Source organism: Solanum pennellii, chromosome 9 (assembly GCF_001406875.1).
Source record: "Solanum pennellii chromosome 9, SPENNV200".
Lineage (NCBI taxonomy): Eukaryota > Viridiplantae > Streptophyta > Magnoliopsida > Solanales > Solanaceae > Solanum > Solanum pennellii.
Genome location: NC_028645.1, coordinates 82,174,284 through 82,199,765, shown reverse-complemented (window position 1 = coordinate 82,199,765; position 25,482 = coordinate 82,174,284). Strand labels below are relative to the sequence as shown.

At 32.1% G+C, this 25,482-nt stretch overlaps 3 protein-coding genes across 4 annotated transcripts; 1 reads left to right on the top strand and 2 right to left on the bottom strand.

Moving 5' to 3' along the window:
- Positions 1 to 3,769: 3,769 nt before the first annotated feature.
- Positions 3,770 to 5,575, top strand: LOC107029715. Its single transcript, XM_015231159.2, has 2 exons — positions 3,770 to 4,024; positions 4,630 to 5,575. The coding sequence occupies exon 2, from the start codon at positions 4,645 to 4,647 to the stop codon at positions 5,251 to 5,253; it is 609 nt and encodes a 202-aa protein (XP_015086645.1). The 5' UTR covers positions 3,770 to 4,024; positions 4,630 to 4,644; the 3' UTR covers positions 5,254 to 5,575.
- Positions 5,576 to 6,881: 1,306 nt separating this feature from the next.
- On the bottom strand, positions 6,882 to 12,346 carry LOC107031481 (probable leucine-rich repeat receptor-like protein kinase At2g33170). 2 transcript variants are annotated; one of them, XM_015232878.2, is made up of 3 exons: positions 11,694 to 12,346; positions 8,126 to 11,108; positions 6,882 to 7,491 (listed from the first exon to the last, which is right to left on the bottom strand). In XM_015232878.2, the coding sequence occupies exons 2-3, from the start codon at positions 11,073 to 11,075 to the stop codon at positions 7,112 to 7,114; spliced, it is 3,330 nt and encodes a 1,109-aa protein (XP_015088364.1). In that variant the 5' UTR covers positions 11,076 to 11,108; positions 11,694 to 12,346; the 3' UTR covers positions 6,882 to 7,111. The 2 variants fall into 2 exon arrangements, with proteins under 2 accessions (XP_015088364.1, XP_027775512.1); XM_027919711.1 differs by lacking the exon at positions 11,694 to 12,346 and having other exon boundaries at positions 8,126 to 10,795; positions 10,869 to 10,984.
- Positions 12,347 to 22,885: 10,539 nt separating this feature from the next.
- On the bottom strand, positions 22,886 to 25,430 carry LOC107031761 (GATA transcription factor 1-like). The gene is made up of 2 exons (XM_015233231.2): positions 25,143 to 25,430; positions 22,886 to 24,065 (listed from the first exon to the last, which is right to left on the bottom strand). The coding sequence occupies exons 1-2, from the start codon at positions 25,323 to 25,325 to the stop codon at positions 23,412 to 23,414; spliced, it is 837 nt and encodes a 278-aa protein (XP_015088717.1). The 5' UTR covers positions 25,326 to 25,430; the 3' UTR covers positions 22,886 to 23,411.
- Between the last annotated feature and the right edge of the window lie 52 nt (positions 25,431 to 25,482).

The following is a 25,482-nucleotide window of genomic DNA, read 5'->3' as shown; positions in this document are numbered from 1 at the left end:
TGTTTAGCTATAAACCCTAACTTTAGGGCGGGAAAATACATAAAGTGTATGTCATATGGTTTATGTCCATACATAGCCGACAATGTTGTAGGATTAGCCAATCAAAATTCGACACGTGTTTTGTCTGTTTGGTTTTTTACCGCCAAATTTCCGTCTTTAGCTTAACGAGTCTCCCGCGAAAAACTACTGTTTGTTAAAAAAATGAAACGCCTGAATTATTATTTATTATCAAATTTTTCATTTTTTTGGTAAGTTATATTAATTCATATATTGTAGCATAGTCGATGTTTCGTGTGTAATATTAGTTGTTACTGTTTTTGTAGTAGTTACTATATCATGATTTGTCGTATTCGAGGTAAGAATCTTTCGAAAATAACTTTTCTATCTCCACGTATGGAATAAAATCTATGTATACTTTATCTGCTCTGAATCCACGCGTGGAATCTCAATATTGTTGTTTGTTGTATATTAATGAGATAATGAAATTGTGAATTTATTAATTATGTGAAATTGCAAATGAAATTAATTAATTAATTGTATGGAAATGGAAATGTAAAGGGATATGTATCTAGGCCCATAAATGATCTGGATATTGACAAAATCCAGCCCAGGCCCATTAATAAGCATATTTAAGGAACATAGCACTTTGTTTTCTCCCTTTTAATATTTAAGGGCCGAAATTCGATGTCTTAACTTAACATAACGTTAAAACATTTGATGTTTTGATAATTACATTATTTTGTTATTGTTATTGTTTTCGTAGTAATTGTCATATTTGTTTCACTGTCATTTTTCCTTTTCATGTACTCGAGTCGAGAGTCTTTTGAAAATAGTCTCACCAGCTTCACGTGGTAATGATAAAGTTTGCATATATTCTACCCCCAAAGCCCCACGAGCATGACTTAAGTATTGTTTTTGAATATTAATTATATATTAGTTAGTAAATGTAAAGTATATATATATATATATATATATGGAAAAATTAATGAAATACACGTCAATGTTTTTCTTATTTCCAATATCCCCTTCTATTTTAAAAAAACTTCTAAAATTCCTTATTCCTTTAATGTATCTGAGTCAGTCTTTAATGTATCCGAGCTACATATTAATGTATCTGAGTCAGTCTTTAATGTATCGATTTATTTTATAATGTATTCGGGCTAGTTTTTAATATATCCGAGCTACATATTATGTATCTCAGCTAGTTTTTAATGTATCCGAGATACTCTTTAATGTATCTGAACTACATATTATATATCCGATTTGTTATATATATATATATATATATATATATATATAAGCATATATGATATAGCACTTTTTGTTTTTCTCCCTTAGTTGTGACAAAAGTGATTACCATTGAAACTTCATGACAATATCTTGTAGTTCCATCGATGAAATCTGAAATCTTATAATAAAAGTTTGTCATGTTTCGAGCCTAGAATTTAAGATTGAATTGACACTTGATGTCTTAATTTGTTTTAGTGGAACCAGCTAACTCGGTTTATAAGTTATTTATAAAGTCATAAACATTAAATAAATTATTGATTGGGACAAGTTTCTCGACATAACTATAAGTAAACAAATAGAACGGACTAACTATGCTCCAAAAACAAATGATGCTCACCAATAACTAAAACGTATAGGTTAACATGTTGATCGATCGTTCTGAATAACATATATTGAGAAAAATTTAATCGAACTCTAATAAAATAAAAAATAACGCATCTTTCTATCACTAAATTATAGTTAACTGATGTACATTTTAATTATTTATTAATTATAATAAATTAAAATGATTTAATATTTAAAAAATCTGAGTATTAATAACAAGAATAGACAAATAAGAAATGCATTGCCTACCCACGTGAACTCTTAGTTTCGAAGAAACAAAAAAGAGGCAGGGTACATGTGTTTTTAGAAATATTTTATATTCGTATATAATCTAGATAAATAACATAAAAGGTGAACATAAAGGAATAACGTGAGAGTAGTGGAGTGATGAAATTGGCGGAAAATAGTTTTGGAAGGTGAGGCAAACACAATCAATATGAAATGATATCTGTAGAACTTATTTTTAACTACGACAGTCATTTTCCTTATTTTTAAGAATTTTTTTAAAAAAAATATATTTTATAATAAATTAACTGACGAACATGAAAAAATTTAAAAACATCTTCGTACCAAACACTCTTCTCTTTCAAAACAAAACAAAACAAAAAAAAAGAAGATAAAATAAGCTTTGATTCGTCACTAAGCAAAGAAAAAAAAAGGGAAACAAAAAAAAAAGAATAGACGAATAGGGAACTTACAAATTATAATTATATTGAACTTTATATATCTTTTTTAGCATGTGTATTAAAGTGGAAATTTTATCTAATACACTAAAATACTTTTTTCATATAATTGGTCTTGATTAGCTTCTAATCATGTTCTTAATCCCAAATTGGATCTAGGAGAATGTGAGGTGTTCATCCAAATTTCTCGATAAAAAATTACATGGTATATATACGTTATTTTTCTGTGAATGTACATGAATTTTTTGAATTTAAGATTATAATTGGCACAGTCATTAAGAAGGTTTAAAATTCAAGCGATTTCAAATTCAAATTCCCAACATTTTCAAAAAATTCCTTAATAAAATTTTGAGTCTGCTACGATCGAACACTTTTTCGCCTTTGGATAAAGCAAGAATCTTTTTTCCCCTACCAATTTATATAGGTATGGTCATGTATCAACCAATAAGAAAACTGAAATTTAATTTGAGTTTACTTCATGGAAAAGTTATTGATGTAAACTTTATTTTGTATTATTTTGTTGATGATGTGTAGTGGAAGTAGGAAAAGATACTGCTTTTGTTTAGGCAAAAAGACAAATAATGGTAAAGTTGTGAATTAGTGCATAGCATGTGGTGAGAAAAATGAAAAGTTAAAAGAAGAGAAGAAATTAGGAAGTACTAATCGAACGGTCAATAAAGTGAATGAAAATCATAAAAATAAAGATAATTATGTGATTTTTTTTGTTTATCTAGACTTTTATAAGTAGAAACGGAAATTGTATATATAATGTTAATTATGAATTCAAAAAATCAAATAAATTACGTTGTTATAAAATATCTTAAATTCATAAAGTTCATATTTTGAATGTGCCTCTAACTCGAAAATTAATTGTGATCCAAACACAAATAAAATTAGAAGCTAGCCAGGAAGTATAAGAGAAAAAGAGTTGTAATTAAGATTTAACACTTAAAAATGGAAGTGTAACGTGGTGAGAAAGTTGAAGGTTACGTACTTTACTATAAAAATTTTAGTAAATATAATATATTATTATGTCTTTGTCGAAGGCAGGGCCGAAAAGAGGTTCAGATAACAATAACAACATATTCAGTAAAATTTTACAAGTCAAATTTAGAAGGATAAAATGTACGTATACATTATTACTATATGTTTTCACATATTTCACATCATAACTATCCATTATATTCTAATTATCTAACAAAAACTATCATTTTTTCGCAAATTTCACACCTCAACTGTCGCTCTTTGGATTAAACACACCTCAATGTTGAGCTGGCCTACAAGCGCATGTTGTCGACTAGGCACAAATATTTAGCCAACTCAGCGTCGATATGTATTTAAATAAGGAATACAGTTTAGATAGGCAAAGAAAACTATAAATCAATTTGAAACTCACAAAACGCGATACTTTAAACGTGTTTTCGACACTAAATTATTTTTTAAAAAGGTGTAAGGTGGGGAGAAAGTTGATGGATGTGCACTTCCCAAGAAATATCAAAGTTAGCTTTATATATTGAAGTTGAAAGAAACCATATACAGTGTCCTACAAATACTTTTGGATGTGTCACACAAGGAGCTAGAAAAGAAAAGTTGTGAAGAAAAAAAGTAAAGAAAATTTTGGCTGTTTAAACCAAAATCAAAGTGAGGTCACTTGTAATTTTGGCCAAGTATAAATTGATATTCAAAAGAAGTTTGCTCTTGGGTTGGTGTTGAACAATTTCTTTAAGGTAAGATTTGTGAATAATAACTCTTCTTATTCTATGTTTGGAGTACATTTTATACTTTTCAATAGTTTGTAATTCTATCACATGTTTGTACGAGGATATCTGTCGCTAAATAGCTCGTAACTAGCATGATTTTTTGATAATCTGTTGTTAAATAGAATCAGTAACGAGTTTTTGTTGTTTAGCGATATAAGTTGTTTGTCACTAATTCTTGTTGTTCTTACTCCACAAAATGGACATACAAGATCCATCCTATAACCCTGCTAACGCGAGATGCTTTGTGCATCGACATATATAAAAATTTTTCCAGAACCCTATTAATGCGGGATGCTTTGTGCACCGACATATATAAGATCTTTCCCAGGACCCTGCTAATGTGGGATGCTTTGTGCACCGACATATATAAGATCTTTCCCAGAATCCTGCTAATACAAGATGCTTTATACACCGACGTATATAAGATCTTTGCTAGAACCCTACTAATGCGGAATGCTTTGTGCACTGACATCCTCTTGCTCCACAAACTAGAGTTATCATGTCAATATGAGTACTTCATACAATACTTCATATCTTGACTTAAACTTGTTTCATATTTGATGATTTTTCAGATTATTTCAGTAGTCATGAAGAACAACTCAGCAATTAAATTCCTAAAACATGTCATTTCAGTACTATCCACACTAACCAAATCAAAATCAACAGCCATCAAAAGCAAAACTGAGGCAATAAAAGCTAAGTTAATGGTCTTATCATTGCTCAAATCCAAGAAACTCTCTTTATCTGGCCTAGGAACTAAGGCCATTTCTCACAAGATTCATTCACTATTAGGCCATAAAGATCAAGATCACGAAGACGAAAACAATAAGGCCATTGTACTAGTCTACAACCACGCCCCTGAAGTCGGTGAAGATCATGTACACTATCAGCATAACGAGGCTAACGAAGAGATACTACTATTAAGCAATGGAGAAAACTACGATTATGATGATGATAAGTATCCGGATTTAACACATTCATTGTTCGATGAAGAGGACGAGTACTTAGGTGATCCAAATGCATCAGCTATAGACATGGTAAGGAATTTCAAAGAGGAAGAAGGAGAGAACTTTGTGCTTGAAGACGAGATCGATAACGTTGCAGACTTGTTCATCAAGAAGTTTCACAAAAGGATGAGATTACAAAAGCTTGAATCTTTCAAGAGGTATCAAGAAATGCTTCAGAGAAGCACTTAATTATAAGTAGATTAATGAGTATTATTAATTGCTAATCAAAGTTTTTATCTGTTAAACTTCTGCAATATTATTATTATTGTTGCAGTAGTTCTTTTGTTTCAACTATGAAGTGTTTGTTTTTTTCAGTTTTTTTTAAATAAATTTTCATGTCCTTTGTTTCCTAGTAGCAAAAGAGAGAAAAACTAAGGACTTGTACTAATAAGTTGGGAGAAATAGGTAAGTATGAATCAAGATTGTGTGTGAGTTTCTAACTATGTAAATTTAATCTCTGAGTATGGGATCGATATCGGTAATCACGATGAACTTTTGGTTATTTGACTTTCGTACTCTGAATCCAGTCATTCTTTTCCAAAACGGAGGAAGTAATAGTTTTATAAGTACTAGAATTACTATTTGAAGAACCAACTTTATTCTATATTGTATAAACATTATAATATCCTATAACAGAGTGACAGATAAATTTCTATTTATGTTTCTTTTTCATACATATATAGTCTTATATTTAGTTTTTTTGCATTTATCACATTCAAATTTCATAAAGATTAGAATTTCAATTCCTCTATAGACATCTGTTGAAGTTGTATCTTACTGTATTTACAAGAAAATGGTGACTAAAAAATAAGCTACATTACTCAGACTCTTCAAAAATATAGTCTGGTGTGTCTGATTGTTCTAAAGCTATGTATTTTTGGAGGATCTGAGCAACAGAGGTTAAAAGCAACTCTAAGCAGATTGTAAATTTCACACTCAAGAACACATCTAGAGGCAACATTTTCGGCTACAGACTAACTTTTTTTTTTGATGACGGTGTTATTCGGGCTAGCTCCCACTAGCACAAGTATCAGGTAATATTGTCCAGCAATGCTCAAGTAGATTGTTGTGATGTCCATGACGGAGTGTGGGCCGATGAGGGTGAGTCATGCTTTTAGGTTGGTAAGCTTTTGAAAAAGGGGTGCATATGATACCTTAGGTGAATTCCACGTCAGAAAAGAGGAGAGAATAGTGAAGAGCTTTGTAAAGCATAGCATTAGTCCACATGGTACGTGTGCTTTTGGGGCTCGATGTGGCGTAGCCCCAAAGACAACTCCATGTGGACCTAGGCCTGAAGCGGACAATTAAATATGAACCATAAGGCAGTGCTCAAAGATGATTTAAATTTAAGAGCTAACTGTCCCTGCCAACAACATGACAGTCCTTTGCGACTCGGATATGTCTGGTTCAAGCCCCGGAAATGGAGAACTTCTTGGTAGGGAGCTTTACTCCTTTAGTGGGCCTGCCTGGCACGAGTCTCGATTAGTAGGGACCAATGGGCTTCGAATACCAGATGGTTAGACCAAAAAAGTCCAGAAATAGAGACAAAAGATACTAAGTACTTATCAGTGAACATATGCACAGTACATTACAACAGCTACTACTACGAACCTAGTGTAATCCCACAAGTCTGGGGAGGGTAGAGCGCACCAGACCTTACCACTACCTTTGAGAAGGTAGAGAAGTTGTTTCAAAAGACCCTCGACTGAACAAACAGTGAGAAAGAGGCAATAGCAACAAACAGAAACAACAACGAGATAATAAGATACCGAAACTAGAATTTCATTATAGAAGATGCATCTAGGTAGCCCTCGATATATAGTGAGAAAAGCATAAAGCATATTATTTTCCATAACCTTCAGATGGAGAACTATTGAAATAACATCAATCACCTCCAAACTAGTTCTAGAAAGTGATTGATGAAATTTTCACTATGAGAAATATACATGGGAATATCTATAATTTAGCCATTAAGAAAAAAAAAATACAAGGAGAATTAGTACTAAAAAATTATCAAAGTTAATTGAGATTTGCTTCTTACATGCATCTAGAAGGAATTATCTTTCAGAGGGAGATCATAAACTGGAGATGAGATAAAGTTCCCTTCTTGCTCATCAGACTCAATCAGCATCAGAACAACCTCGCGCATTGAAGGACGATCATACGGGGACATGCTAGTGCACATTAGAGCAATTTTAAGAACTGTAAGCATATGACTAACAGTAATTACATCTTCCAAATCCAATCGGCTATCGAGTACCCCTGGTGTCAATGAATGGTTCCTAACATAATGCTTCACCCATGTGACAAGATCACCGCCTTGTTCTAAGGGCTGTACGGGTGCTTTTCCAGTTAGCAACTCCAAAAGGACTACCCCATAACTATAGATATCACATTTTTCCGTAACTTTCATGGTGTAAGCATATTCTGCAACAGAGAAGGTACAAAACATCAATTGAAAAGGATAAAAATGGTTATGCAACACAGAATGAAAATTACGAGAGGGATACTACATAGACAGGGAGAAAGTTAAAAGCATTTTTTCTTGTATTCTGTCATTTCATCAAAGAAATTAACTTGTTCCGTAAACAATTTTAACTAAACTTCAACAAGATATCCATTTCATATCACAAAGAGAAGAATTAGACTTTCAAAGAGAACAACACATGGTCGAATATCTAAATGAACATAAATATATGGGAACAAGAATGATCCACATGTATCATGAAGAGTTGCCAAAGTTCGCGTAAGATACATAGAGCAGTTTGTGTGGCTTCTCCTGGCATAGAACACATATAAAATGAGAAGTATAAACAGATAAAAGTTAAAAGCATTTCATTGTTGTCTTCAGATAATCGAAGAAATAGACGTTGCATACAATTCTAACTATCTAATCTCAACAAGAAAATCCTATTCAAATCAACAAAAACAGGTAACACTTTCAGAGTGAAGATACAGATAGATATGTAGGAATAAGGATCAAATGGCAGTACAATTCTCGACATATTTCTATAGATAACAAGGGAACATAAGAAGTTGTCCGGGAGAAAACAGAACATACCAGGGGCTATGTAGCCATATGAGCCAGCAACTGCAGACATCGACTTAGATTGAGGCATATCAACAACTTTTGCCAAACCAAAATCACCAACATGAGCTTCAAACTTCTCATCAATTAGAATATTATTGGACTTTATATCACGGTGGATGATCCGGGGCTTGCAATCATGATGTAAGTAAGAAAGTCCTTGAGCAGCTCCAACAGCCACCATAAAGCGAGTTGGCCAATCCAATCTGCAAGAAGTACTGTGAAGCAGTTCACCCAAGCTACCTCTGGCCATATACTCATAGAGAAGTAAATTAGAACCCTGATGATAGCAAAAGCCATATAGCTTTACGATGTTACGATGCCTAATCTTTCCTAGAGTTAAGATCTCTGCACGGAAGCTATTGTCGATGTTATTACCCTCTCTGTTAGAAGCAAGCTTCTTGACTGCAATCGTTTGTCCAGACTGCATGACTGCCTTGTAAACTGTTCCAACGGCTCCTCTTCCAAGAACATAACAATCCTGAAAATTGTTTGTAGCCTCAACCAAGTCCTGGAAAGTGAACCCCTCTTTCGGACGGAAATAAATGTCTGGATCTGAAGATTCCAGGTCTTTATCCTGGGTTGCAACCATCTCAACTGGATGCTGCCTCATATAGTACAAAATTACCACAATCAAAACAAGAGAAACTCCACCAATTACACCGGCAACTGCAGTAATAATCTTTGCTCGAGGAGAATCTGCACTCTCGACTCTAGGAGGATTATTGGCATCATAAGCTGGAGATGCATTACATTCACCTAGAGGCCCACCACAAAGACCTTTGTTTCCAATGAAGCTGCTGATATCCATGTTCCGAAAGAGTGGTATATCCGGCAGTGGTCCAGTCAGGTCATTGTATGAGAAGTCAATGCCCAAGAGACTTGTCAGGTTTCCAAATGTGCTTGGTATTTCACCACTCAAATGATTGTTGTTGAGATAAAGGTACTCTAATAGGATAAGATTACCAAGGTTAGGTGGTATACTTCCAGAGAGATTGTTGTTGCTAAGATCCATTGCAATTTGTAAGCCACTAAGATTACCCAACTCCGATGGTATTTCACCTGACAGTAGATTACTGCCCATCTGCAGCTCAGTCAAATGAGAGAGGCTCCCCAATGCTGCTGGTATCTTTCCAGATAACTTATTCTCTGAAAGCAAAAGACGTTCTAGCTGCGACAAGCTACCAATGTCATCAGGTATAACATCAGTAAATCTGTTCTTGCTGAGATCCAGTCTTTGTAGTGCCTTGCAGTTCCGAATTTCTGGAGGTATTGGTCCAGTGAGCAAATTTGCTGAGACGTTGAACGTCACAAGCCTGGTAAGATTTCCTATCTCCCTTGGCAAATGATTGAAACTATTGCCTGAGAAATCAAGCCTCTGCAACTTCTGGCAATATCCAATATCAGGAGGTATTGGACCAGTGAACTGGTTCTGCCCCAGTTCAACAGCAGACAGGTTTATCAATTTGCACAACTCAGAAGGAAATGTCCCTGTTAGCCTGTTATCATTCAGACGAAGTTGCACCAATGAATCACATTTAAGAACACCGGATGGAATATATCCGTGCAACTTATTTGATGCAAGATTCAGCAAAATCAAATTGGAATTCTGACAAACGAATGGAGGAATTCTTCCTGTGAGTTGATTGTTATTTAAATCAAGCACCCAAAGTCGACTATAAATGCCAAGACGTTGAGGAATAGTACCAGTTAAAGAATTCTCAAAAAGCTGTAACTGAACCAATTCCCTTTGATACTGAAAACCAAATGGAATAGGACCTGTTAGGTGATTAATTGACAAATCAAGACTAATCAAGTTCTTTAAAGTAGTAAGTTCATCTGGTATAACGCCTTCGAGCTGATTCTGGAAAAGAAACAACAGTCTCAGACTTTTTATTTGGCCAAACTCAACTGGAATTTCTCCTTTCAGAAAGTTCTCTGAGAAATCAATTTCTGTTGCCATAGAAAGATTTCCAATCTCCCTTGGAATGCTACCATTTAATCCATTCCGGTATAGGTATAACTTCATCAAATTTTTCAGTTTACCTATTTCAGCAGGAATATCTCCAATCAGGTTGTTCTGATATAAAGCAAGCAATTGAATTTGTGTTAAATTTCCAAGTTCCTTTGGAATATAACCAGAGAACTGATTTCCCCAAAGCACAAGCTCTTTCAACTTACTAAGCATGCCAAGTTCTTTCGGTATGTTTCCTTCGAGGCAATTCTGTGTTAGACCAAGAGATTCCAAGCTCTCACAACCACCTATCTCTGTAGGTAAACTTCCAGAAAATGCATTCTGCCCCACTCGAAATATTGTCAAATTTTTCAAATTTCCAATAGATCGAGGCACTGGACCGGTAAGATTATTGGTGTATGCAACAAAAGTAACTAGAGACGAGATTTTCCCAAACTCCTCAGCAATAGGACCAGAGATCATGTTGCTGCTAATGTTCACATCCTTCAAATTAGACAGGTTATACAGTTCAGCAGGAATCGGACCGTAAAAAGTATTATAATGGAGCTGGAGAGACTGCAATTTTGAGCAATTTGCAATCTCTTTGGGAATGTTCCCGGTGAGTTGATTGTAAGGCAGGTTAAGATAAGCTAAATGTTCAAGACCACCAATGCTAGAACTCAACGTGCCTGAAAGATTCATAGAGCCCAGATAAAGAGATTGCACTACTGGATTATAATCAGAAGTGCAATTCACACCTACCCAACCACAAGGAGTTTCATCATTTGGATTCCAATTCCCCAAATAGTTATACGGATCCTGGAAATTCTTCTTCAATTCAAGAAGGTACATTCCTTCCTGATTCAATCCTTCTGCAGGAGAAACCAGCAATAGTACAGCAGCCAACAAAGCACTTATCCAAATTAGAAAAACCAAACCACTTCTTGATTCAAAATCTCCAGACATCATAACAAACTTCCAATAAGACAGTCTCAGTTTGACCTGTTAATCCAACTATGTGTCAATACTTACAAAATACAACAACATAACCAGTGTAGTCACACAAAGTAGGGTCTCGGGAGTGTATAGACTACAGTGTATGCAAACCTTACCCCTACCTCAGAGGTAGGGAGGTGTTTCTATAGCCCCTCGGATCAAAGAAAAACAGTCCAGAAAAAGAAGTAACGGAAGTACAAGAATCAACACATAATAGCAAAACAATAGAGAGTAGCAGAACAGAAACTACAACAAAACAGTACACAATCAAGGTATAAGGAATCAATAGATAGTAACAGAATGAGCAATGGTATGTCTACCAATATGAACGGACAACAAGACAATGCATTGCCACCGCCCACCTACTACCCTAATCCAAGTCCTACCCTCCACACCCTTAAGGTCAATCATCAAGAAGAGACAATACTAACTAGATAAACTAGACAAACCAGAAAAAGTTCTACATATACCAATTAATCAACTAACTTCAAAGACTCCAATCAACTCAGAAATGCCCAAAAAACTCAACTAAATAATGAGGAATTCAGGAATAAAATAAGAAACTCATTAAAGATCTAAGCTTTAGCATACCTCTGGGCTATTGAGTCCATCACCTTGTCAAAAAGAGCTGAATTCCACCAAACACCCAGAAAAAGCAAAGAACTTTCAAGTAATTCCTTTAGATGATGACAGAGCAAAGACCATAGAATTCATGAATTGAGGAAAAGATAAAATCAAAGATTATACTATATCTAAAACCAAGAACCTCCAACATTTTTCCAATAATGGTGGGGATCTTCCTATATACATGCAAGATTTTGAAAAGGGGTTGGATAAAAATGAGAAAGATTCAACCTTTATTTCAGGACAAGCCAAAAAAAAAAAAAAGGAAAAACTCAAATACACTGAATCAAGAAAACCCCTTTATTTTATTCAAAGAAAATATAACACAAAAACCAATTCTTTTCCAAATGGCAATGATAGTGATGGATCTTTTAGGTAAATGGAAAGGATGGATATGAGTTCTTCATTGAAGCTTTAATGGCAGACAAAGCATGCTTTCACTAAGCTTTAATTTCTTCAATATATATGATGATGATGAGGACTTCAAAATAGCTTGATGTATTTTTTTTTCTAATTTATATATAAAATCTTTGATTCTTTAATTTCACTCTATCTCAAAAGTCCTAATCTCTTTTGGCTTCTCTATATCATAAAGTTAGCCTTTTTGAGTGCTTGAAAAAGTATACAAATTTGTGAACTTTTTAGGCATTACAAGTTAATAAATGCAAATAATTTATTTATTATGGAATTCTGAGATTAGGACAGGTTTTGGAGTTTTTGTTTTAAATTGTTTTATTTGGGGTTTCTTTTGGCACTGAAAATTGTGTGTAGTGAAAATGAAGTCAGATGTGATGCTTTGCTATGGTATATGTACTCTATTCGTGAAATTTGAGTACGAGACTTCTGATTAAAATTTTATAACATTTTATGATGATGTTATATAGTTTTTCGCTTTGACTCATAATTAGAAGGGAAATCAAATTTTGAAATTCTATATGAGCAAAAAGCAGGTAAGTCATACTTAAGTAGAGTCGATACTATTATAAGGACATAAATAACTTATATCATGATCGAATCGGATAATATTTGAAACTATATAACTAATATATATAGCTGTGAAAATTACAACAACAATATTCTTGATTGTAGGTTGTTGAGGGATTGATTTGGACGTTCGTAAATAAGCATCGCTTTAAAGAATGCAATATTCTTATTTTCACTTGTTCAATTTCAATCCTTCTATATTTATTTATTCAGTTAAACGATAAATATAATAGAAATAATTTTCATAATTAAAGATATCCTAAAATGAAACTCATACAAACTATGTATAATGTATTTATCTAATTATTGATGATATAATATTACCATCTTATATTAAAGATAAAACACTCAAACTCAAATCTAAATATTTTTGTCTATTTACTTTCCTTTTTGGTTCTAACACCAATTTTAAGTGGGACCCATTTTGCAACCAAGTATAAGGTGGGACCTACCAAACTCAAAAAAAAAAGTGGACCAATGGAACCATGAGTATTGAAGTTGATAGCCTCTTAAAGCACTTACTTTATGTCTAAATCAATGATTCACACAAACCTATATTGGTGATAGTCTTTGGTATTAATTATTTGATCCTTGAAAAAATTGGTAGGATTCCATTTTTTTCAACTATAGTGTATAATTCTATTAGTGGTCATTTGTTTTAAAACTTAAAAATATCAAAACTAATGGAAAATTTTCCTTCAAAAACATTTGGGGAAAAATAGAGAAAAGGGATGGAGAATAATATTGATTATTAATATACTGCTCTCTAAGTACTCCTTCTGTTTAACAATAGTTGTCCAGTATACTAATCCAATGGTAATTATTTATTTTATGAAATCAATGGATAATTTTACAGATAGTTCATAATTTATCTTTATCATTAATTATAATAATTTTTCTGCTATATTTTAAATATATTCAAAGGGTAATATAATTAAATACCCTTCTATTTATAATTTTTTAAGAAATATGCACAATCAATAGTAGACAAATTGTTAAAAGAAAAATATTTTTACAAAAAATTAATTAACTTTTATATCATACATAGGAAATAAGTATTTTTTAGGAATAATGCACAACTACCCCCTCAACCTATGCCCGAAATCTCAGAGACATGCTTATACTATACTAAGGTCCTATTATCCCCTGAACTTATTTTATTAATAATTTTCTACCCCTTTTCGGCCTGCGTGGCACTGTCTTGTGGGCCCAACGCTGGTTGACTTTTTTTTTCAAGTTAGTACCACGTAGGCCGAAAAGGGGTAAAAAATTACTTATAAAATAGATTCGACGGTAATAGAACCTTAATATAGTATAAATATGTCTTTGAAATTTGGGACATAGATGAAGGGGGTACTTATGCATTTTCCCTATTTTTTACTGCAATAATTACTAAGAGTTATAATGAGATAGATATGATTTCTTTATTATTGATTAAAAAAAATGAGTAGGCCCAAAAATATAAAATAACCTAACAAATATTTTATACGATATAAATTTAAATTAATTGAGACTTATAAACTAATTTAAAAAAAAACATAACATTATGTGGAACTAAATTTCAAATAGTATTTGGAACTAAAAGAGAAATAGAAATGATATTGGTGTGGAAGAAAAATATAAAAACAAAAAGAATATTTTGATGGAGGTGTCATATCATGAGTAGACTTTTAATTATTTTTGAGTGTTTGCATCTATCCCTATGTTGATTTTCTTTTTTTACTCTTCTTGGGGTTTGGCTTTTTCCACTCAACTTTCAAACACAATCACACCAATAAATAAATTACACTTCTCTTAGCCTTTTTAAATTTAATAATTGTCTATATTTGATGTTCTTGTCTTCCTACATTTAGTTTAAAATAATGGTAAAAATTTATCGATCGTGATTTATGATGGAATAAATAAAATTCTTTTAGTTTTAGTTAAATATATCGTTAGAAATATATCGTACGTGAATGTTTATCGATCATGTTATATCATGTTAAAAGAAATCGATCCATATATCATGTTAAAAGAAAATTCTGCTAGTGATGTTGTAATGCTTGTTTATTTATATACTCAATATCTCTCCTATAGTTTGTCTATGTGAAATTATTTTTATCTTAGTTTGGGATGTCAAATACACTCTCCTTTTATGGACTCAGTATTTCCGTCTCGAAGTTTGCCCCATCACATGGAACTTGCCTAGGCTCAACATTGAGATTTGTTTCGTGAAATTTGCCTTAATTTAATTGAACTTTGGCTTACATCGACGAGATTAATATAAGAGTGACTCTAATAATATATGTATTATGTAATGGCACAACCCGCTAGTGGACATTACTCTCTTTGAGCCAAGAACCTCGCGACTTTAAAACACGTTATTAAAATATAAAATATATTTACTTATATATTCAGTATCTCTCATATAATTTTATCTACATAAAATTTCTTTATCTTAAACTAAGATGTCTTAAGTAAATATTTAAAACTGTCATTATACTCATTGCAAGATGTAGCCTACCTAAATTATTTTTAATTCTTGGAAAATGAATAATTCAATTTTATATCGCAAAAATATTCAAAACTAGTTGACCCCCACCCCCTCTTTTTGAATCTTGTATTGTACGTTATTATGTTGTACGACATATAAACAAATGCCTAATTTATTCAAAATTATCGAATAATTACTCTTTTATCCTTGGAAATTTAATTATCTTATTAATTAAACAAGGGTAAAAATGTCAATAAGAGCAATTAGATTAAATTTGTATTCAGCGGGTATCGAGCTGGCCAAAGTTGACAGCGTGGTCAACGCTGAAGGTCAATATAAATCCAAATTAATTAATACATTATTATAAACTAATTAATTAAATTAGTACATTAATTACTATATATTTGATGTACCTAAACTCCTCAGACAAATGCATCATTAACGCGGAGAGGATCGAAATAATTATTATTTTCAATAATTAATTATTTTGTTCTTTTTTTTCTGTCCATTTTGAATTTTGTATATACCGTAAGAAAAATTATTAATATTCATATTAATTGGTGCAAAGTCTTAGACTTTGAAAAATAAGTAGTTAATGTTGAGGTAAAATAAGAAAAAAAATGTCGTTTTTAATATGTTAAAAGTGACAAGTAAAAGCAAAAATCTATGTGTGAAAATACTGAACGACTAAAATGAACGAAGAAAGAATTTCCTTGTTGATCTATATGTATAGTACGAAAGATTATCAAGTAGCTCGACTAATAGAGCCCCTCGTCAAAGGGAACCACTCTGTCGCTCAATATGGAGAATTTTTCATACTCGGAGTTTGAAATCGAAACCTTGAAAATATAAAAGAAATAATTAGTACTCTAATTTGATCTATATTATGTTAATTGTTGATCTTGTTTTTATTGGGCCTCCACTTTTCTTTCTAAACATCTCAAACCATCTAAACAAGGCCCAAAAAGGCCCAATACCCACACTTATTTAATTGTGTTTTTAATTATAGTATATTTTTTTTTTATAAAAAAATACGAGGTAGTGGAAGAAGATTATAAAACGCAAAATTGGATCATCAGATCTTGGGTAACCAATCGATTAAGCTACTAATAATCAACTTATAATAGAGGTTAACCTGAGACTTATTTCGAACCATAAACAAAACCCTAAAGTTGATGAGTAGAAGCGTACGTTTATTTTCTTTAAATTATATATATATATATATATATCAAATATTTTGCTGAATCGTATTTTAGTACCTTGACCACCCCACCCCAATTCCATGACACCTACCCTCATTTTTTTAATTACTTAAGAGATATTCTTGGAATATTTTTTTTATTTTTCTAATTACTTACCTAACACTAGAAAATAAATAAATAAATTACTTTTTTTTTTAATAAAAATATTAATAAGAAAACATTTCCCTTCATTTACCAAATTTGAACCTTTCCCATTAAGTTTTTTATTATAACAAAAAGGCACGTGCTTTCTTATAAAGGTCAAAAAAAAAAAAGTTTTTTGGCTTTGGAAGCAAAACCCAAAGAAAATAACTTTATGTAAATAATTAGAAAGTTTTATATAATCTTTAGATTAATCGAAACAAGACATAAAACTTTTTCTCAAAAAAAATACAAAATCTTTCGAGATATGAATCGATAATTTATCTTTATATACTCTCTCTTTTCTTATATAGATATTGTTTTTATCATATCATATGAAAATCGATTTCACAATTTGAATGATATAATACATTTATTATCAAATATCTTAAATATTAAACTCATTAAATTTAACTTCTCGATTTATTTTTGTCTAAATAACTATTCATTTCTCTTTTAAACATAGTGATTACTATTTATTTTAATCTGCTTTATAAAGATTTCTCATAAATCAATAATATACTCGATCAATCTCACGATCAATAAAGATAATTTATTTTTACTCCTACTAAATTACAGACAATTCCTACCAACAATTTTTTAGATGCACTAAAATTTTAAAATTATATTTATAAAAATTTCCATGCACTAATAATTATCTCTATTTAATTAGAGCAATAAGTATCATTTTTGTTCCATGTGCTATGCATGTTAGGGTTAACCGACCAAAATAATTAAACAAAAATATCTTCTCAATCATATGCTTCTGATCTTTATAGAAAAAAATATTTTTTAATTCTTTTTTTATGTGTTTGTGATGATTTTGTCTAATATTTCTCATTAGCAATCATAATTATTACTAATTAGAACGTATAATTACACTTATGGTCCCTAATTTATGAGCATATATTTTGGTCCCTCCACTATTAAATATTTATGAATTTAATGAAATTTTATTAGTTTTTAAACCATGTAATCATTTAATATATTTATTTTGTGGAGAGAAAATGTTGTAGGTACTTTCATAAATGGTAATGTAGATAAGTTATAAAAGGAGTCCGGAGCCTAAAGGGTATAAGATGTTAATAAAAATTTCATAATGGCATATGAATATTTATTTTAACCAAAAGGGCAAAATCGCTGAAAGGGCAGCGATTTCGCTTGCCGAAAAATGTAAAATCGCTGCCAAGGCAGCGATTTCTAAAATATTTTTTTAAAATAATTTTTTAATAAATCGCTCACTAAGGAGCGATTTTTTAATTTTTTATTTGAAATTAAAAAAAATTAGGAGTAAATCGCTGCAAGTGCAGCGATTTGTCTCCAATTTTCTTTTATATTTTTTTAAATCAATTTTTTAGAAAAAATTTGATTGCTACTTATTTTTTTAAAAAAAATATTTTGGAATAAGTAGTAGAAAAATTTAAAATTAAAATTTCTGTAAAAAATTTAAAATTTAATTGTAAAAAAAAAATTAAAAAAATTGATTGGAAAAAAAAAAATTGGAGACAAACTGCCCTTGCAACGATTTGCTCTTAGTTTTTTTTTAAATATATAATTTAAAAAGTTAAAGAAATCGCTGATTAGGCAGTGATTTATTAAAAAATCATTAACAAAAATTTGTTTTGGAAATCGCTGCTAAGGCAGCGATTTTACTTTTTCCGGCAAACAAAATCGCTGCCCTTCCAGCGATTTTGCCCTTTCGGTTAAAATAAATATTCATATACCGTTTTGGAATTTTTGTTAACATTTTATACCCTTTAGGCTTCGGACTCGTTATAAAAGTTGGTTGAATGACACGGTAATATATAGTTCGTTAGGATGTATAGTCAGATTATTTCTTATATTAGGTTATACTCTATGTTTCTTATAATAACATTTGTTATAGCAGCTAAAAGAGATAGAAACAAACAACGTTGTTGAAATTTTGTCGATGAGAAAAATAAATATGATACGATTTGCTAACGATAAGGTTAAAAATTCCGCTAATGATAGGGGAAAATATTAGACGATTTGCTAATGCTGAAATTTCGTTAGTGGCAAAGCTAAATATTAAAGAATTTGCTAATATTGAAATTTCGTTAATGACTAAAGTAAATATGGTACAATTTGCTAATATGAATGAATTGAAAATATAAGAAAAAATAAAATTGCGTGCCATTGGATAATTTTACAATAAAAAATTGACTATTTTCTTTTATTTTTTTAAGAAAATAGAAGAAAAAAAATATTTATTTTTCTAAATAAAGAGTCATAACGGTTTTATATGGCATTCTTTTCAACATTGAATGAGTTCGTCGAAATAGCTAAAAATATTATCTATTAGACAAGTAAAAAGGAACGGGGGAGTAGCCGACAAATCATACATGAAAAAAAAGCTACAAAATTAGATAAGTCTCGTGCATCGAGTACGACCAATGTGGGGTGTAATTTCATACCCTCTCTGTTCCTGATTATTTGTCCACTTTTGAATTTGCATACGGATTAAGAAAACAAATTAATATAGTGAGTTGACCATTTTATCCCTATAAATTATGAAGTGGATGAATTAAAAACTAGTTCCACTATTTTCAAAGTAATTAATTGAGGATATAATGAATAAAAATATTGTCATATCTTAATAAATCAAAATGAATAAGTAATTAGAAATAACTAAAAAAAGAAAACGTGAATAAGTATAACACTAATATTCATTATGATTTTATGATAATTAGTTTAAGAGATTTTTTAAGATATCATAATTACTAGAGTTAATTTTTTGCTTATTTATATGGGGACAACCTTAATTATTGATGAAATAATGTGTGAAGTGTCTTACAATTTTTGCCCATTTTGTGACCAAAGATGAAACAATGTTTTAAATTATTGAAAAATTCTATAATTTTTCATTGATTTTTGAAAGACAAATTTCACTAGCCAACAAACATAGCTAGCTACCACACAATTGAAGTTAGATTAGTGTATTATTATTGGGCCAAATAGGGCCTACCCTCTATGACATTTCTTTTCAAACAAATGGGTGAGATAATGGTGATACGAGAATGGATCTGTTCGGTTTGATTTTATGTATTATTAATTATTAATTTTTGAGTATATTAAAAAATAAAATATTTTTATTAATTTTTGGTTTATTGATCTTTATTTTTTATGGTTCGATGTTTTGTTTAATCAATAAAAAAATATTCTTACAATAAATATATAATTTCTTCAACAATTTAATCCGACTGTTGAATGGACAATAATGTAACTTTTGAAGAATGCTCATAAAATAAAGATAGTAGCAACAAACATGAAAAGAACTATACAGGTATAAACACAAATAAAAGAATTAGGACAATAGTGTGAATAGAAGGATAAAGGGCAAAGACAATAACTAGTAATTAAAATACGTGATTTTAATATTTAATTTTTATGTAGAGGTAAGGAATAAATTACTGCCCTCTTAATGGATTATCGATAAACCATATAGCCCAATATTAAAAAACCAAAACCAAAACCAAATCGACAATTTTCTTATATAAAACCATTAAAAAATTGTTGACCCAATAATTGAATAACAATAAATCGATTCGATTTATTGATCGTTTAGGCTTTTGCACACTTTTTTTTTTGGATATTTGGATCAACAAATACACACTTTAATTATTTCATAGAATATTTATCACTTATCATCAACATTATCGAATAGTTCTAACCACCAAAACTACGGTTTACGGGAAGAAGTCTTGTGGTTTTTTTCTTTTGGTCTATGGTGAAATTTAAATCCTAATTTTCTATCATTTGTATATGTGAAAACAATATACTACAAAGCTTTCTAATTTTTCTTTATAAAATAGGGACATTTTCTTTCTCACCAATTTAATCACAAAATCAGTAAAAATAGCAAATTAGCAATTGAATATTTTTCAATGAAAAAATAGAAAAGCAAGTGAGACACACACACATACACACATATATATACATACACTTTGAAATGTGTAAATAATTCAAACATATGCAAATCATTTCATAAAAAACTATTTTATATTGTATCAATAGTTTATACAATACCAATAATGCTAATTTTAGAAATTAGGAAGTTCAACAAAAAAATATATATAAAAAAAAGGAATATATCCACCACTAAAACCTAAAAGAAAATCTTCACATAGATTGTGTGATGCCCTACTTATTGTATGTGAATATTTCTTTTATAGACATGGGACACATGTCTCACTTATTCTCTCAATGAAACCAAACATGAAAAGACCATCCATTCATTGTACACAAGAAAATCTTGTAGCTTAGTCATGGAATGTATGAGTAATTTTATTAGTATCGGAGTCAGAATTTTCATAATCGGTCAAAAATAAAGGTAAATATTTGAAAGGAACCATAATTTGATTTGTAAAAAAAGCTAGCATGCTAGTGAATTATTATTTAAAGGCATTGTATTAATTATGTTGTGCAAATAAGTTGTCAAATTGGTAAAGAAAAATATCTCCTAATATAGGTTTATCCATAAGAGCCGGCCTATGAATATGCTTTGTATTTATAACCACTAATAATACCCTAGCAAACTCTGATTCATGTTCAATAATTTAGTGATGACAAATAGACGGATTGAGAGAAGTCTATAAAATATGAAATAATTTAGTCTGTTTATATTTTATAAGGGTAAAAGCGAATCGCATGTCAAACTGAGTTAGGTGATAGACAATAATCTACTTTAGACTTCAACATTAGAAATATGATGATCTAATCATCAGTTTGCAAAAAAATAGTTTCTAATTATGTATATCTACATTACATTTAAAGTCAAAATACAATTCACCAAAATTTGACTTTGCCCCAACCCTACGAGCCGACCTCGGGATGGAAAGGTCAAGGTCGAGAGTCAGGTCTTGGGTTTGGAATAGGGCCTGGAGTCGACATCTTAACCTAGTTTGGGTTTGAAGTCTGAGTCCCAAGTCGAGGATAAGGTCGGGAGTCGAGTCCCAAGTCAGGGTTGATTCTCATGTCGATCTCACGTCAAGGGTTAGGGTCGGGGAATAGGTTTGGGAGTCAAGCCTCGATCATGGTTGGTTCTCATGTCGGTCTCACGTCAAGGGTTAGGATGGGGGAATGGGTTTGTGAGTCGATTCTCGAGTCATGGTCGATTCTCGAGTTGGTCTCGAGTTAGGTCCGCAATTCAAAGTAATAGTAAACTTGTTTTCATATAACCTATAGGTCACAACTTCGAACCATGGAATCATCCAATACTACTTGTGTCAAGGCAAGACACCTACAAGTACAACACATACCCTTGGAATGTAACACCTTGCGTTAATATAAAATGCTTCGTACACCGGACAACCTGACCTTGAAACTATGCATGAGTCAAAGCAAGTAAATCATTTAAAATCACTCATTATTGTCATCATCATATGTAACCATAAACTAGTAAACAACACACATATTAGTGACACCATGAGAAAATAGCAGCCACTCAGAAATACATATATAGTATATGAGTGCAGCCGCCTTTGACTAATATGTAAAAAATCTTGTATAAAATTGATATAATTCACAACCAATAAGGTTTATAAAATGCACAACACAACAAAAGTTCAGTGTCATCTACAGGAACTGACTTAAAAGCAAATGTTAAAGCCATCAAGATCAAAGAAAAAAGCCAACCAAGACCACTATTAAAAGATAGAATCCAAGTCACTGATAAGCACAAAACAAAGAAACAAAAAATATCACTAACATTTTGTATTGTCACTTCTACTCTTACCTAACTAATGAGCTAATAAACTAGATTTTAAAAAAATTGGTGGACATTGTCAAATCTTGTCCCAACAAAACCTTGAAGTATTTTACTCGATACATGTTGACTCGCACCAGCACAGATACTGAATAACTCAGCCGACCAAATTTCAGTAAAAAACAAAAACAAAAGCAATTTCTAATTTTGGAGGACAGAGTTACCAGCACGTGTGCTGGAAGGAGGTAGCAATACTCCATGAATTAATCGAGATGCACACAACCTGTGACACAGACAGCAAATATTACAGATTATACTACTAGAGACCAACTCAATATCTGTATCTCAACTCAACACTTCATACTAGTCCTTCAGCACTAGTACATCAAGCCAAAAAAACTTACTTAGAACAAGAAAAACCAGCAAATCATAGTCAACATAAGGTCATTATGTTAAACTCACTGCTTTTTTCGTCGAACAAGTAGAGGTAACACAACATAGAAAACAAAGAAGCCCTAAGATTCGAGTTTCAGAATCGTCTACCAAACAATTCTTCAGCTTCAACAATCAAACATGAAGACTGCTCAGAATATAATCATCATTCAACTATGAGAAGAGAACTCTGCATATAAGTTCCATCTTCTTTCTTTTATTCAAACAAATAGACAATACATTGCAGAACGCTTCGTTACATAAAGGGGTAAAAACCAAAGCAAGATGATCAAACCCCTCAAACAATTAGAACACTGTAAACTTCAATACCTCCATCTCGAGCGAACACCGCCTTCTGCAACTGTTAAAACTGCTTAGCAAGTACTTTCCAGCAACTGCCACAAACATCATTCTCAAGATTCAAAAATGCATCATTTCCAATCCATGCAAATGACAAAGGTAAGAAGGAAGGATTAAAAAAACAACCAAATCTTTGTTAGGGGCTCTTCTTTCTGGATTTCTATCTCAAAAGCATATAATAAAACAAACTAGTTCAAAATTCCTAGTGGATTTTGATGGAAAACCAAAGCAAATCACCGACCATCAAGACCATTACAACAAAAACCTATAGTCTATGCTAACTATAGTAAATGAAGAAAAATATCTGAAAAGACGCTGCAGATGACTCACTACTGTCCTACCCTATATCCACAAGCTTCATGAATCAACATTCCTCCCACACCAATCTTATGCTTTCTCATCTCCAAAACCTTCCGGTGGGAGTTTGAATGCGCAGCAGCCGAGAAAGTAGGGCTATTAGCCGGGCGATACTCTGGTAACAGCCTGCCTGACTTATAGCGCACACCACAAGCATTACACAGTGTTTTCGGCCCCAGAGGGCCTGCCCGCCATTGTGGGGTCTTATCAGCTCCACAGTGTTGGCACCTCCTCCCAATGCTAGCAGCACTCTTAGCTGAATTCATTGGTAAAGAAAGCAATGGCTCACGCTGCTTAATGCTCTTGAAACTCTGTTGTGTCACCGGCAGACAATGCTCGCTTGGCATGCCAGCAAACCCACCTCTCCGTCTTCTACGTCTTCTCTTGCTCCGTGCACGAACAGGGTAATTAACCGGAACTTTTAAGTTGACGCAGCAGCTCGTATAAGCATTTCCACTAACAACACCATTGCCACTGCTGTGACTAGTGCTGCTACTATTCTCCAGCACTGAAACCGGGCTATGGTGATCAAATACCATACCCGGGTTCTCCGAAAGAATGCCAAACTCTATTGCTGGAAATGCATCTTTGTTTGACAGCCATTCCAATTCTTCCTCTACACACTCCTACAAAATGCAATATATCAATAAATAATAATCTCAACTAAGCCACTTATTTCAAACAAGTTTTCAATTTAATTGTTTAATTTACAAGTTCTCTTAACTGTATTATTTAGATTATATCGAAGTATAAAAAATTATCTAGGAAGGAATCTAGTCATGTACTAGGCTTAAGACATTGTACACAGTACAAGAACAACAACATACACCGCGAGAAACCACAAGTGGGGTCTGGGGAGGGTGGGTTGTACACCGATCTTACACCCGGTAGAGCCAGAATTTCCACTAAGAGATAAGTAAAATCGCCTAGACGTCAAGGGGTGTCAATACGTAATTTTAAAAAATATATTTTTAACTAGCTACACAATGTAATTTTTCGACAAAGGGGTGTTATATGTGGCTCCGCCACGACTCGTGTGAGGTGGATAAGTCATTTCCGATAGACACTCGACTCAACGAAAAGGAAACAAAAAGTCAATATTTCCAACTAGTACAATTCACAACTTTGACAAAATGGAGAGTAAATAAACATTGATGCTAGGGGCAAAAATGTCTTTGTACATTATGAAATGCAAGTTGAAACTGATATGGCACATTTATTTGTACAGCTCAAACATAGTGACAACCAATAAAGTCATGTTGTAGACATTTCAAAATTCCCAAAATAACCCCACATTTCATTTCTTCCAACAACAAAAAATCCCAATTTTAATTAATAATTAAATTAAATTCCAAAAAAAAAAAAAAATTTTGTTAATCATCAGTCCCCCACATGTCATTCATCCATGATTCTGTAGCCTTAGGGTTACAAGGGCAAAATAGTCCAAAAAAATTCAATTCTCTCTAAACACCTCACAACTTTCACCCAGTCAATCAACTTTCCAAGTCTTCCCTCAACAACCGTTTCAAAACCACCCACCTTTTTCATCATCATTTACAAAAATACCCTCCAAACCCCCCCGGAAGTTTTGTTCAACTCACCGGAAAACACCATTTCCGGTCCAAAAAAAACTTCTGGGTAGTCTAAAAAAGGTGAAAATCGAACAAAAAAACTTAACAATCAGTGAAATTTAAGTGACTTACAGGGTGGGGAAGAAGGCTAACAAGAGGGTTTGTTGAAGACGAAGAAGAATAAGAAAGTGGGTCTTTGCTAGTAATAGTTGATTTTTCATCATCTTCTTCAACAGTTTCATCTTCCAAAGAGAAGTTGAGAAGGTCATCATCCACCATGAAACATGCAGTTGGGTCCAAATCCTCCATTTTCATTGTTTTTTTCACACACAGAGAGAGCAAAAGGGAGAAATTGAAAGAGAAAAAAAATGGAATAAGGGTTTGGTTTGATTTTGTTTAGAGAGAAGAAAAAAAAAATGAAAAGGAAAAAAATAAATAAATAGTGAGTGGGAGGGGGGGGTGGGGTTAGGGG

Coding starts and splice junctions, on each gene's coding strand:
- LOC107029715 (XM_015231159.2), top strand. CDS start 4,645: ATGAAGAACAACTCAGCAATTAAATTCCTAAAACATGTCATTTCAGTA.
- LOC107031481 (XM_015232878.2), bottom strand. CDS start 11,075: ATGATGTCTGGAGATTTTGAATCAAGAAGTGGTTTGGTTTTTCTAATT. Junction 7,492..8,125: donor ATATGGCTACATAGCCCCTG/GTATGTTCTGTT, acceptor TCTCTGTTGCAG/AATATGCTTACACCATGAAA.
- LOC107031761 (XM_015233231.2), bottom strand. CDS start 25,325: ATGAAAATGGAGGATTTGGACCCAACTGCATGTTTCATGGTGGATGAT. Junction 24,066..25,142: donor TTAGCCTTCTTCCCCACCCT/GTAAGTCACTTA, acceptor TGCATTTTGTAG/GAGTGTGTAGAGGAAGAATT.